The sequence below is a fragment of the Temnothorax curvispinosus genome, unplaced genomic scaffold, assembly GCF_003070985.1.
Source record: "Temnothorax curvispinosus isolate PA1 unplaced genomic scaffold, ASM307098v1 QBEX01002560.1, whole genome shotgun sequence".
In the NCBI taxonomy this organism is placed as follows: domain Eukaryota; kingdom Metazoa; phylum Arthropoda; class Insecta; order Hymenoptera; family Formicidae; genus Temnothorax; species Temnothorax curvispinosus.
In genome coordinates, this window is record NW_020212340.1 from 19,381 (window position 1) to 35,075 (window position 15,695).

General features: G+C 47.5%; 1 protein-coding gene across 1 annotated transcript in view; it reads right to left on the reverse strand.

Moving 5' to 3' along the window:
- LOC112451797 overlaps positions 1-543 on the reverse strand; it is a gene marked incomplete at both ends in the record, with an annotated part of 10,995 nt that extends 10,452 nt beyond the window's left edge. Inside the window, one exon of the mRNA XM_025011674.1 lies at positions 423-543. Within this exon, the coding sequence (XP_024867442.1) occupies positions 423-543 (121 nt within the window). The remainder of the gene's footprint in view (positions 1-422) is intronic.
- Positions 544-15,695: the final 15,152 nt, after the last annotated feature.

Sequence of the window (15,695 nt, forward strand, 5' to 3'; positions counted from 1 at the left end):
TAAGATTAATCAAATATATTTTATATTTTAATGAAATAGATATTAATATTTCTTATTATGGTGGATATTAATCAGAATAGCTCACATAAAATTCTTGGTGGTACATGTTGTCCACTACCATGTTGTACACTACCATGATTTCAGGGTAAATTTTAAGAGAAAATTCTCTCCGTGTATGGTAACGCAATATGAAGTGAAATTTAACGCACGCGGATTTAGTACGTTGCACTAGTAACGTTTTTCTCTCTAATTTTCTCAATTGTATAATAATCAAGGGTGAATCGGACTCCAAACACGCGCCACGACAGCGTGGGAAAGTTAGCCTTCGGCAAGCACAGTAAGTTAGGTTAAAGCCGGCGAAAGTTAGCCAGCACATGCGAGCTTTTAATTTAAAATCCGGTTCACCCTTTGGACCGATTCACCTGTCGTTACTCTACGCCGCGCGTTTAATTTGCGGTTTCCATGGAGATGCAGCAACGGGGCTCCGCGAGTGCACGAGCGGCGCGCGAGCGAGCGAGCGAACGAGCGGGACGAGAGAATGAGCTGTTTTTTTTTATGTAGAAATCAATAAGGTTGAATTTGTATAAAAAAGAAGAAAGGAAACCGGGGGTGGAGACGCGGAACACGCCCACGCGTGCGCGCGAGCAAAGTGCGGAAGCGAAACTAAAAACGAGACACGGGGCGCTTGATTTACATTGACAGTGACGAGTCATCTCGTCACAGCACAGTAACGCGCGCGCGGTTTCGCACAAAGCCTCTCGCGGCGCCAATGTAGGGCCCTTGTTCCCTTCTTTCTCGCTCGGCGAGTCCAGCGTATTTCTCGTCGCTTAGTACAAGGCGAATAACGCGATCTCATTGTTTGTCAAATTTTCGGCACGTCAAAACCGATCGATGGCCGTGAGTATTATTAGGAGATCGAATCCTTCGGAAAACACCGAGATTAAATTGGAATTAGTGCGAGATTCGTGTTACGTTATTACTGAAGTTTTTATGAATGTAAAGAGGTCCGCGATCCAGACTTAATGCGATTGCGAAACCGTATTAACGTTTATTCCAGTCTGGTTAGATCGTTCGGTACGTCGCAAATTATGTGTCAATAAAAGTCTTATCCTATTATATAAAGCAGATTACATCTCGGTGCGGTGCTCGTAGACAGCGGTAATGGGAGGGGGAGCCTTTTTATAATGACGAGCGTTATCCGGGCGAATTGCAGACACCGCTTGTCCCGTCTCGCAAGAGTATCGCCGTTCGATCCGCTGCGAGTGGCATCGTTAAAAGCACGAGCGCTTAGGCACGACATCCTCACCGGCGCGGCGGCGTCACGTCATGGGCGGACATGCCACGAATTTTTTATATCGGTTGTGGCTGCAATAAACGGCAGCGAGTCTAAACGGTAACAAGGAAAATTGAATTTTAATGGCAATTTTTAAATAATTTCAATAACGAAAATAGATGTGAAAACCTTGTAACTTCACACATTAAATGATTTTTTGTTTATCTCTTGTTACATAATGTATGGCATTAATAATCATTGAGCTCAACTCGACGGTAAAAAAATAGTTTTTATCACAATTTGAAAGAACAATATATCGCTCAGTATCTCTTTTTTTAATCACATTAACAATAATCGCGATAGAAACAATTTGGTTTTTCTGACTTTCGAATCATATTAACGTTTAATTAAAATTTACCTCGGACGGAATAGGCTCAGTTTCTGTGTGTTAGTTCTGCTCCAGCCAAACCTGGCGCGAGATTGAATACGATATTAAATACGCTATCCCTATAATCGCGCGGTTAACATTCTTTGAAATAATTATTATTTCAATGAGTAAGCGTCATTTCGTGTGAATGTGGTTAATGTCCTGGAAGATTTCAGCAGTTAATTTCTCGCCATCCAAAGACATCGATTACTAACGAACTTACAGTCTTTTCACGTACGCCGCGCACCTCGCGCGACGATTGCGTGAGCTCGCGGCGTTGCGTTTGCACGCCGTACGTGACCTCGCGCTCAATCGCGAGCCAAACGGACGGAGAATTCGAAGCAAATCGCTTCTCTGGCGGTCTTAGGACTTTGATGTCCTGGAGGAGTGCTTGTGCTTTTCGATCTCTTATCCCCGCGGCCAGTGACTCTCTTAAACGATCGTCGATGACTCGGCACGCGTCGGCCCATCAATTCCGCGCTGCGGAATCATCTTTTTTAAACGGCTGCATCTCGCATACGCGGCAACCGAAAAGAATGAAAATGAGCGCCGGCGCCTGACCTCGGGACGTCTACCGCTAACTTCAGGGGCGCCGCGAAAATGAGGCAACGAAGATTTATCCTCGGATAATCGCCCGAGATAAATCTTCCGCAGTCGGACCGCGTGATAGATGGTGTTCCTGTAACGAGTTCGCGCTTGTAATGCGACCGACAGCGCGATGCATTACCGAAGTTTTTTCGCGGGCGAATCGCGAGCCCCTTCTCTCTTTTCGTTCTTTTCAGCAAAAATTAATTGATTCGCAGCGTTACGCATCGTTCTCTCGCGAACTCCTCGTAACTAGCCGAAGCAAGTCAGTTATTTGTCTGTTCTGTGCGAACCTATTTCAGTTTCAATTTTACTCCTTATCTGAATTGAACGAGATATTTAATTTTTGTAAAGCTAATAAGTATACTTAATTTTCGTATAATTTTTTTTTTTTTAAGTTAAGATCATCTATCTAATCTTATATGAACGGAAAATCAGCTTTTTTACGGTGAATGTGTTAATTAAGTTTGATTTCTCTTGCAGAGATAATTTTTCTCTTCTTATAACAAAAATTTTTCACAAACCGCGTAATTCGCGGGAAATATTATTACTCTTTATCCGAGGATTATATTCGCGTCTATACTGTGCACCGGTTTCCGTAGAAATTCTAGATCAAGAACTCGCCCAGTGCTTCGGGGGAACGCGCGCGTAAGCTCACAGAATACCGAACACTTCATCCCGACAGTTTCCTTCTTGCGTGCTCGAGAGAGGAGTTCAAGGATCAAATACTCGGCGCGCGCGTCCCTCTTGGCGCTTTCGCGGACCTTTTGCAATGCCGACGAGAGTACGGAGTAACGGCGCAAGGAGGAAAGAAGCGAGTGATGTATTAGATGCGATATGCTAGGAACCGATACTTCAATGCCGTTTTATAGATATACGATAGAGTGCCGAATCCAGATATTATCGACTTCCCTCGACATGCGTATAACCTGCGCCGCGATGCTTGCACGAGCTTACGAGTTCTGAAACACCGAATATATTCTTGCTAGACAAATTTACATATGCAGTTTGTAACTTGCTCCAGCTGATTTTGATATTTCTGTCTTCGATACAAGCGGGGCAAAAGCCTATCTTAATCCAGGATATCTAGAGTATCTATTTAAGGGTATCTTAATTAAGGGTAGGAGACTATCTCTCTGACAATGAAGTTGCACATCATCCGCGCGATTCTCGCCAAGTTCGATTTGATTCCCAATCGCATTGTGGGGTCAGCTCCAGGTGTTTGTCATCCTACACGCGAACGTGAATGGGGACGTGGCGTGACGTCGTCGCGACGACGCAGCGCGGTTTCCCCGTAGGAGCAACCGAGGAGGCGCGCCGTGGCATAGGAAAACAGTAATCATGGAGTAACTCGTTGGAGATGAGGACTCGAGGCACAGGGAGATAGATAGAGAGAGATAGAGAGAGATAGAGATGAGGAGAGAGAAAAAGACGTGTTGGATCGAGTTGGCTGTACTGTAATACGAGTCGCAATGCATACAAATGTCATTTCCACCTCTCGAAGAACGACTCTCCTTCCCTCTCTCCCTCCTTCCTTCCTCCTTCCTTCCTACCTTCCTTCCTTCCTTCCTTCCTTCCTGCCGCACGATTCAGCTGTTCTCTCGCACAGGATATTCCTTACTCTATCAACACGCTCCATCGGCTAGCGTATCTGCAAGTGCTCGCGCGCGTACCGAATCCGGTAACAATGAGACCTAATATCGGCTACCGAATTATGCATCCTCTCCTTCTGCAACTTCGAATAAGATAGGGAGGGGGAGACGACAATGTCGATAGAGGAGGCACGAGGCACCGTCGCCTTTGCGTCCAGCGGGAGTAATCGAGATCGTCGTTACCGCGGAATCGAAACCGGCGAATTTTCCGTCCTGTCGGCTAGCTGCGAGGGAAACGCTGCGCTGTCGTGCGATATACACGGAAATCCCGCCGTCCACGTATCCCCGAAACGAGGACGAGTTTCTGGACAAAAGGATACGAGAAGGCGTCCCGCTTAACGATTCCATTTTCGAGCGTGAAAACGCTCGCGCCCGCCGCCGGATAATGGAACTCGCTGTAAAAGATTTTGCTCCGCCTTTGTCGGCGCTCCGTGATAATGATGTTTTTATTTGGTCGACACTGCGATCGAATCGAACGGTCGCGCGATCTCGCTGAATATCGAGATTTAATTTATCGTGGAATTCAACAGAACGACGAATTGAACGACGATGAATAGCGGTTTTCAGAAATATCGAAACCGCTCGCGAAGAAGCAAACACGACAAATAAATCTCAAGCTTAAAGGGCGTCGTTTTAAAAGTATATAAATATGTGCTTTTTGATGATCGTAGTGATTGCAAGTAATCTAAATTTAGGCGCAATGAATCTAAAACATCTATGTGCAATACGCTATAATAAAACATGTACACGAACGTAAATAAACAACATAAAATAAGTATATATTCGGAAACGAGAGAAATACATTTGTCGCAATAGCAAGTTTCTAAATGTAACAAACTGTATAAAGTGGCAGGCTGTTTTTTCATTGCCGCCGCTGTTTTGTATAATGAACTTCCCTCGACGTTATTAAGTACATGATATAGCGCGGCTCACGCATACACGGCAATAATGAGTGTCATAAAAGAAACAATGCGACCAGACGCATCGAATGCGGTTGCCGCGTGCGAGGTCCATTAGCGAAGCGCGCGTGTCCCCGTCGAGGGAGGAAAAGAGGGAGTGAGGGAAAAAAATATGGAGCCACCTGTGCATCTCCAAATGTAATTGTATCGCGGAATTCAAAGGCAGCTCGTCACGCGGTAACGAGGTGTAATGCAAATCTCTGTTTTTCATTTTCGCCACAGTATATTGTCTCGTATGCAAAAAAGCGCACGTTTTTTCTGTTTCTTTCTATTTTTTTGGAGAAGCACACTTCCGATTTGTTCCAGCGACGTACACTCGCGCGTCGAGCAGACTTTCGCGTTACGTGCAGTTTTGTAAGAAACATACCATCGGAATTCTCGTCATTTTGTTCCTTAAGAAGACATGAACGCACATGCTTCGTTTTTTATGTCTCCTAACTTCATAAGAGCATCGCGACTCAATTTGCACTCGCGTTCGCGTTTTTATAACGAACGAGCGCTCCTTTCCTCGACCGAGAACGCGTTGTAAGCTCATTTCGGCAACAGACGTTTTGAACAGGGTGTTAATCGCTATTTTGGAGGGACTTTGGAGGGAAACGGCGCCCCCGGTGGGTACGGGGGAGACAGTTTCTCCTCGCTATTTAATCTTATCCTCGGAAGAGTCTCAACACGTGTTACCTCCAGCCATCCGCGAAAGCGGAAACGCCCACCTCGACCCATATTCTGCACAACCAACGTCATTTGAAATTACGAGATAGGTGTCCTCGGCTGGAAACATTAGCTGAAATTAACGGCACCATGTGCTAACACCGCTAACAAGATTTCAAGCTTTCCTCAAGCCTGGAGGACGCGTAAAAGGCGATGAGTTCGCGAATCCGTAAACGGACTCCAGAGACACGCGTCGATCGCGATCAAAAGGCGCGTCTCGCTTCTTCCGAAAGCTCCTCGGAGAGTAGATCCGCGCGGATCTCGCTATATTCTCTCGGTGAGATCCGCGGCTGAACACACGCGTAAGGGCACAGACCATGCCGGTTTATTTGACAGAGAACCGCAACGGGGCTAAGACCTTACGTAAACGCGCCTCACGGCCTTACGTAATCCGCAATCCGCACGCTGGAGTTAGACGCGCGGCGGTGAAAGATCTCGTAACGTTGCAACGCGAGAGCGTAACCGAGTGCAGTGTCTCTCACTCTCTCTCTCTCTCACTCATTTTCTTTCTCTTTCAATGAACATTCCTCCGTCTTTTGTTAAAATTTGATTCCGCGACCGTGCGAACCGTTTTGTTCGTTTCGTTAATGCTCAACGTCCGTGATTTATCACTCGCTCTCGTCTATCCAGGAGCTTCTTGACGCCGCGCGGAATTAAGTTGTTGCGGCGCATTCTACCGCGACTTCCGTCTAATTACTCCCGGCACAATAATAACGGAGTAAAATATTCATCGTTTGTTGTTTACCGTTACATTCGCGTCGAGGTAGGCGTTGGTACGAAAGGTTAACCCGTTCACACGCGTAAATCTGCCGGCGATTTGATAATGATATACGTATTCCCGGGAAATGTACAATGTACTGAAAACTTAGGGCATAGAGAAGGTATATTTAGAGTAATATCGAAGAGGAAATACCCAGAGGACTGACTTTCGCGCGAGGATATACTGCTTTATGGTTTTACTACCCCGTTGCGGTCTTCATCGCGCTGCGGTATAACTACCTACCCTTTTCTTCCTTTCAAAACTAGCTTCGTATTCACGTGGCAACACGTGGCGCGAACGGAAAGGATCTCGGAGCGCTCGGCGTTACGCCGTCGTACGCGTGTGCGGCTTCTTCCTCTTTCGCGCCTTCGCGACTTCGCGGCAGTTTTTCCCGCTTGCCCCGAGATTTCCGAGCGAACCAATCCGAGTGAAAGAGAGCCGCGACGTAAGCGAAATCGTATACACGTATAGCGGCGTGAGCGCGAATTCCGCGCGCTCGCGGCGACCAGAGCCGCAGAAATCGCGAGTGCGGAGGACCTATACGTGTAGCATGGCAATCGCATGGCAATGCTGCAGGAAGACCGGAGAAGAGAGCCGGGAAGAAGCAGAAAGAAGAGAGAGAGCCTGAAAGTGGCCGCCTCGAGGTCGCGGCTTCATTTGGTTGCAGAACGTCACGGCATCTTTTTTTTTCTTTCCTCCCTTTTCCTTTCGCGCGACGCGTGCATAATGCAGCCGCCCTCGCGCTGCTAGTTGCCGCGCTTATTACGCCGTATATGCATAACAAAGAAAAACTTTGGACGGACGAACATCCGCCGCGCCGCGTGTGTCGTTTGCCAAATCGCGTTACACGCGGCGCCCCAAATGATCCTCGGGGCACAGATGGCCGCGAGTGAGATTCTCATTCTGCATGTCTCTCCTTTTCCTCATTTTCTCGCGGCGCCGGCGCATCAAAACAATTTGCGTCCACAACAGGATCGATCCACGACGGATGAATTACGCGAGCTATCGGGGAATTCTCTTGGAGAATCTCGCGCTCCTTTATTTCTCTACAAATTCTGAAGGAAAAAAATGTACGATATAATCAATATCCACGGATTATAACGTGCGCGCTTTGAGACACTTATATCGGATTTAGCCGAGCGGTCAGTTCCGGGAACGTCGTTAACGAGCGTAATGGCCTCGACTATACCGCGGCTTGTATTAAGTACTTTCGCTTTACACCGCCAATTAGGGGCTTCGCGCTGCGCGCTGGTGGGATATTGGTCCGAATTTAGCGGGTATTATGTAAAATGTAAATGCTGGCCGAATGGCAGGCCGGATACAAGTTATCCGGACGGGGCTGTAGTCGGAACAATTACGACGGATTAATGCGTTTGTCTCTCGTCGGATTCTTTTTACGCGGCGTTTTAATTAGTCGCCGAGAAAGGCTTGAATTATCGCCCCGACCCGATGGCAATCGCGGGGCAACGAATAGGCGACGGGCGGGATAATTATTCGGACAATCGTGGCGCTATTGTTACGTTTTGATGGCCGTGTCGATTATCCCGACCGAGACGCGGATAATTTGTTCGCGATGGCCCGGCGATCGGATAACAATTTGTCGACGCTGATGGAAACAAAGTTAACCCGAGGGACAACGCCCGCAGGAAACGCGCGTTTATTAAATTTCAGCCAACGATGCGGCGGACTATATCGGAGTCGTTTGTTCGCTGGAAGATTTGCACGAGCTGGAAGAAAAGCTATCTCTTTTTCTTTCTCTCGTACAAACGTCGCGAACTGTTTAGATTCAATTTTCCGTCGAACATCTTTCTCTGTAGCAATTTCTTTCAGTTCGAATATTATATTATTATAATATGCGGAAGAGATTAAGCAAAAATACTGTTTCTCAGGGATCGTTTGTCGCGGAAAGATCTCGTGAAAATTAAACATTGTCTTTATCTTAGAAACGTCCTCAATTCTCGCTTATTTTTTTAATCGTCGCGGACATTCGCGACGTTGTCTCCTCGCGTTGTATCTTCGTGGCATTTTTCGGAAACACCCTGTGAACGTATAATCGACGCCGGTCGACCGCGAAGCTTTCCTAATCCCTCGCCAGCCACGAAGGAAACGACGTGAGTTCGTGGAAGTCGTAAGAATCGCGGGATGATATAAGACTCGGAACGCCCCTTCCCTTCTACGCGCACGTAGCCTGGCCTTTAATGACTTTCTAGGCTAAAAAGGAGACTTTGGAGTCATTGCACGGCCGTGGAACGATGTGCATGTAGGTGCCAACAGCTAACAGCCGCATACAGTCGATCGTTGCCGGATTTTTTCCGCTCGAGATCGTCTCCGCCGGGTCATATAATTACGCCGTCCGTGATAAAGGCGTCGATTCGCGATAGCCTACCGAAGCGTAGATCTCCGCGAGCGTGCCTGAAATTTTAGCGCGCGAACGCTAATACGAACGTCGAGTTAGTTTCTCCTGGGATTTTATACATCGCGACGTGAGCGAGGTGTCGGGTGGGAATGCCGCGCGACGAAGGCCAGTCGTGCCCCCGATCTTGGAATTTCTCGCTTGAATATCATTCGCGGTCTACGTCTGCGTGCAGTCATTTATATGCAATTTGTTTGATCTAACGAGATAATGGAATTTATCGGGGGAATTAACGTAGGGAGCGTCGTGTTATTCTCGCGCTCCGTTCCCGTTGAATTATGCGTTACGACGAACGTAGATCGGTGCGTAATCATCGTTCTGATAAGATTTTGCACGCCGCAGTGAAGCGCAATTAGTTATTTTGCCACGTAAGTGATAAATCGCCGGAGTTTTTAGCCGCCGGGACGTCGGGACTACGTAGCGGTCAAACTGCACGCATTCATCCTTTCCGCCGGAGCAGGAGCAATCGCGCGGGTGATTTATGGGTACTCAGGTACGAATCCACTAACAAGAAGCTCTTCCGTCAGACGGCGTAAGATATTCGGTTATTTAACCGATTATCGTCTGTTCCTTAACAGCGTCTTTCTTCTATGAAATGTGAAATATTAACTGATGACTCGCGCGCGTCCCGTATTTATTTTATTTAAATCAAATTATGTATATTCGATTATTTTATATAATGATAATTACTTTTCTTGATTCGCAAGACGTCGAGAGAGTTTATTGGAAATTATACTTCATAATTTATGTAGTCGTTTCCTGTCGATGTGTCGTTATACGAATTTTTTACGACGAGAATTATAATCGCCAAAACCGGAAATTTTTGTCGACGTAAAAGGACATAAATCTTGTCCCGGTAAGCCTTGATCAAAACGTACGAACGAAGCGTTCGGCTCCGTAACTCCTTCGACTTTCCGGTATCTCCTGCTCCTTCGTCTTCTTCCTCGAGGGCGACAAGAAGCGTGACTCGTTCGTCCACGTTTGCGAAGCGCGCCGCGCCGGGAGAGAGTGCTCGGCGCTGCGCCGCATCGAAATTCCGCCACTTGACACGACGACGGCGTTTCACAACGCTAGCCGACGGCTTCTTGCGCAGCCAAGACTTTGGGTTCTCGCGATGAAATTTCGCGAGGACGCGCGTCCGCTAATGTGTCCCAAAAAGGCCGACGACCGAAAACCGGCGCGGAGACACGACTCTCCGCGAAATCTCGCGGCAAGAACCCTTTTTCGTAATAGCACATCGAGGCCCGCGCGCTATTAAAGTTAGAGACCTCCTTTGCATACCGAGATCCCGCAAATTGGCCCGGATTGCAATTTAAGCCGCGCCCCCTCCCGCTTTCGAAACTATGACGAGAAATTTGGGTCTTCGACGTTTCGCAAATATCTCGCTAAATCGTGGGAGATCAACCGCGTGGAAGATCAAGGTGTTTCCTTGTGCGAAAAAGTGCACGTACTCTTTGTATTTCTATATTTCTCGCATCTTATATATCTCATAATTTAGGAACAGATATGAATTTCGCAAAGGCATTTCCGCTAGAGATTCAGGCTAGAGAGAGTCAAAAAGAGAGAAAAGAGAAAGACGTTCCGAGTTCCGCGATGCTAACCGAATTTTGTAACGATAACTCTCAATTTGTTTTTCGGGCGCTGGAGCAAATTTCATGAATATTCTATCGGACGTTCCGCCGTTTCCGGTTTCTCATATTGTTTGTCCTGACTTCGATTACGCTAAGTCTCGAGTACATGCAATTGTATACAAAATCGTGGGTAGGACGAAATCGCAAATGACGGAACGGCGGTAATAAGAGGATCAACAAAGTGGAGAAGTGGAGAAGGAGATAGGGTGCGCGTGGTTGCGACTGCGACGCTAATCGGATTCCCGGTGATTTCCAAATCCTTGGAAATGAATTAGTAACGGACTTATGTGCGCGCGTTAATACATCACGTCGCCCCGATGAGAGGCTTAAACGTAGACACAAATTCAAGAACCGAGCAACAGGTTACAGGCATAGTCGTTCTAGTCGAGAGAAATGCTCATTGCCGACGTCGTTGCATCGTCGAGGGTGAGGGCGGCGACGGTGATGACCGCCGATGTCGACGACGACGTCACCCCGTATATTTGTTCGGCACACTGTTACTCCCGCGGGAACACGGTCCTTTATTCGAGCGGGGCGGACATAATGGAATGGAAATAGGGGGAAACCAAAAGAATCTTGACAGACGATCGATTTCCTTGGGCGATGCTTAAAATAGCATGTTTGAAGGCTCCGCCGTGAGAAATGGAAATGGTGGACGAATCGCTACGGCTTCGGAGAAGCTCGTAAAATCCATCAGATTGCAGGCCGCGCGATACGATGTCTGACGTATACGCAGATTGAGTGACTATCGCGCTCCATTACGCCATCGCGGCCTGTTATTTCATATATTTTGCCATGTCTTACTCTATTCCATTATATAATATATATTACATTTCATTCCGTTCTATCATTTTAACGTTGCTATTCCATCTGCTTGCTGCGATGTTCCTGCACTTATCGATCATTACGACTTGTCTGACCAGTATACTGTCAGTTTCTACTGCTTCATCGACGGCTCCCCCGATTCCTCGCCGCTCGTATCCAAAACAACACACGGAGCTTTCGCAACGCGATCTGACGCAAGACGGACGTTCGGCATGCTTGCAAATTGACAAGTTAGGCGAAACACACGTCGAGCTCGTTAACATTATAATACGGCAATTCTAATGGCGAGTACGACGTGCTGTTCGGCGCCGCGCGTCATCATTATCCGCGCGGTTTCTATCTTCAATTCATCTCCGCGTCTCGTTCTCGGTTTCTCACCTCCGCGTTACCACTTGTGCAATTTAGCTATATACGCGATTTGTTTCCCCGAGTTTACCGCCTTGTGCGGTTCCGGAGAATGGAGAGTTGCGCGGAAAGTCGCAGCAGCTCCATGTGTCCCCCCTTACGAGGTTCCTCGGGGACGCGACGCCGCCGGCGAGGATAGAGCGCGCGACATAATGAAAGAACGTGCGTGCGGAAGATTGCGTCGTGTCTGGTTTGAAAACTCATTCACGAAGGCTCGCGCTTAACCCTTTTTGCCTGTCACTTTAACGCCCGATCGCTTTCACAAAGAGAGAATATGCGCATCTGCATTGTAAATGCGCGCATTGAAATTCATCGATACATGAAATCGCGTTTTATTAGACTGATTGTTTTTCCATCAAGCTTTGTATCGAATACGGTTATAAAAATTAAAATTTTTTGAAAAGAGTAATAGTAGAAGATTTCTCTTCAAATAAAAAAAAAGAGAACACTGAATACTTGTGGCGTTTAGACAGCAACGGGAATAGCTCTGCTGAAATTTTAAACTTTGACAGGTATGACAAATCTCTCGCATCCACCTGACAGATTATGCGATCCCGAAGCAAATAGTGCGTTGTAAAAGGGACATATTACAGAAGGATCGGCGATTACGTAAGCTAAATTACCGTGAGTCAAGTACATCGTTCCCCCTAGTCGGCAAATAACGAGCGAAGAAAAGAAACCGAGAGTCGCGAATCGAGCAAAGTCGAGCTGCTCTCGAAATGAAACGGCTCGGCGCCGCGTAACGCCGCTTCTGCCGCGGCATAATTGGCCGCGTTTCTTCTTCTCCGTGGTGAAACGAGATCTCGAGGCGATGAGCGAAGGCGTATGTATGTACGCGCACGTTACCGTACGTACGTATATCGCGCTGTCGGTCGCGCATGGAGAAGTGAAAGTTCGAGGCTGATGGACGATATCGCGCGAGCACGCTCTCATAATGTCGTCAAACGGGCGTATAACGGCGGCGATGTGTTACACGTCGACGTTTCGCCCGTGAGCCATCCACTCGCGTAAAACAAAAAAAAAGTCCCGTATATATTCGCCACGCTCAATCGTCAAGGAGAACGTGTGGTAGATTTTTTTATATCTCGCTTCTCAAGAATCTCAAGTGCACACTCGAAATCGAGCGTCTTCGCGCGAGTAAAGACAGAGAGGGAGAGAGAGAGAGAGAGAGAGAAAGGGAGAAAGAGAAAAAACGAGAAACCTCTTGCGAAATAAGCAACGCGCCTAACTCTTTGCGACTAACTCGAAGCTATCTGTGTCGCCTGTTCAGACACTCTCGTGACATTACGTCTCACAACCGTAGCTTTGTAAACGCCTATAGGATATGTACTCGCACCTCGCGTTCGCGCAGAGTCATTCGTGAGTAATGTCGCGATTTTGTCCGTCTCGTACAGAGAATTCAGAACGAGAGCGAAGAGCGAGCCTCTCGCGATTTGCAAGGTCTGCTCCAGATACTCGCAAGATCTATCGAATCGCTCTCTGACGCAAGAAGATCGTAATAGCCCACTTCTTGCGCCCTGGTATAACGCCGTACCTAAAGTATCGAAACGCTCGCGGCTTGTATGAATGAACAAATCCGTGACGATAGCATCTACACGCCGAACGCGAAGCATTCGGCAACGGGGTCAATGTCGCGCGCGAGCGTTTTCTCGTTTCTTTCTACTCGGAGGCATTCAGGCATTATGTAACCAGGATACGCTTCAACGTGAGCCGGACGGATTACACCTGACGTGATCCCCGAGGAATGAGCCAGCTCTATCGATATTAATTCATCAGGAAGCTATTAAAGGCTTTTAAAAAGATGGTTATTGAAGAACCGGTTAATCGCGTTACGTTTAAAAAATAATGGTCTATCTTGATGAGGCAGATGAGGGAGAAAGTATAAAATTGAGCAACCAATATTGGAGACGACAATGAAATTTATTAATTTTTTTCTTTTCGAATACACAGAAACTTTTCCAGAATAAATAAAGTTATCCTCTTGACGTGACAGGCGCGCTCGTAAGTATAGAAGTAACACAGTTTTTTCGTCGACGACGTGGATCTACTCGTATAACGACATGTTATGGGAAACGGTAAATTACCCGCGATAAAATATTAGAAAGTTAAGTCCGCGTCAGGAAATCTCGCAAATTAATTCTAATGCCGGTATTTACCAGCATTAGCTGCCGGTGAATGACTGCCAAGAAGATGACGGTGATGATGATGATGATAAAGCGTAAAGCGAGCATTGTTCGGCGGGCGGATAGCACGCAGTCCAGCAGTGTATTGCGTAACCTTCAAATTTTTATCAAGTCGCCGGCTGGCACGCGATAGACAAATCCGGCCGTCACGTTTCCCAGATAATTTGTCGTTACTCTCGTATTGGTTACACAAGTACTTTTCGCGCATCAAGTTTTAATCGGCTTATACCGCATCATACCGGGAAGGTTTCCAGTTTGCCAGTTTTGTTAACCGTGCTGCGACATAATCGGATTTAACACTTTCGAAGCGACTACATCTGCATCTGCTGGGGACGTTCAATTGTATTAATTTTTGACAGCGCTCCCGATACGCGTCGTTACCGCTCGGCGCGCTCGGACGCGGTTTAATTAACGGTTAAATTAATCGCACGGGTCTCTCCCTGGAGGGAAGATAGGCCGTTCTAACTTTTTTTTTTAGCTGCTAACAAACTATCGTTAACCGCTCGTTATCGACTTGTCGTCGAGGGAATATCAAGGAAAACGCGGAGAATTCGCTCTCTGGAGAATCCGGGGAAACTCGGGTGGGGCTCGATGGAATTAGAAGCGAAGCTACAGCCTTTCGGTACGGCGGAATCTATTTTCGACAACTCGCGATACTTTAAATCGCCGGCGAGTCCTTGCCTCCCTGGGAGAGAGACCCGCCGCGTTCGCAGGTTTGCCGGAAATATCTCGCGTATGGATCGAGCGTCTCGCGGAGCGGAGATCAGGGCAACGGCAGAACGCTTCTCGAAATTTTCCGAGTTTAAGCGTCGCATTTAAATTTCCCGTTCATGAAACGTAACGGCCCAATAAAACGTAGTTATAAAGAGAAACGCGGAGGAGAGACCCCGCTGCATCCGCCCTGGTCCAGCTTCCTCTCCCTCCCACCTTCCCTTCCTTCCTGTCGCACCGTTGGCATAAAAATTAGATCAACGCGTATTGAGAATAAGTCATCCCAGCGTTCTCGCACGATCGAGCTCTCTCTCGCTTTCAACGTCGAAATTCCCTGATTGAATTCCGGTGAGTCCATGAGAGCGAGGAAGAGCGAGAGAGGGCTATACGGTCCCGACAATACTTATTACTTCCGCGAGAGAAAGAAAAGGGCGGCCAAGGGTGGAGGGCAGGTCCGGGGAAGACCGACGGGATTGGAAGCGGCGGGATTCGACGGCGGCAGTAACCCAAGGCTCTAAAACTAAAGCGGCAACTCTGACAATTTCGATTTTACTGTCGCGCGTCCCTGATCCCCTCTCGTCACTGGGAAAAAGCCCGGGCGCTCCGCCGGCGACGCGGATACTCACGTTCGGGGTGGCCCATTCGCAATTCAATCGTCGCCGATGGTGCTCGGCGAAATATACGTGTAAACAGATAAGTAAGCATTCGTTTTGGCAGCCAAAAAAATTGATGACGTTCTATTTGGCTATTAGCGAAACGGATGGGTTTCGTATCGGTGCGCTGATCGTAAGTCTCGCCGGGATTATCGTTTTTTTGAAAAACCCCGAGGCGTAGGATAAGTTTCCTTTTCTACTTAAGGAATAATTAGACGAAACGTGTTATTAAGATCGTGATACCGAAAGGAGAGACTGAGCGGAGTTGCATAAAAAGCCTCTCTCGAGAGGCTCGCTTCTTTCTCAAGCCTTGCGGCTTCTAGATCCTCTTAAACTTGTCGGCTTAATTACTTAATTTAATATTATTTACATCGGGATTTAACAACTGCGGCAATCGATGGCGCGGAGACCCCGTTCGCGACTTAATCCCGGGACGCCGCGAGTGAAAACGATCGTCGGAATTGTACCGCGAGCGAAACGATCGCCGCGGAATTGTCGCGATGACAACTG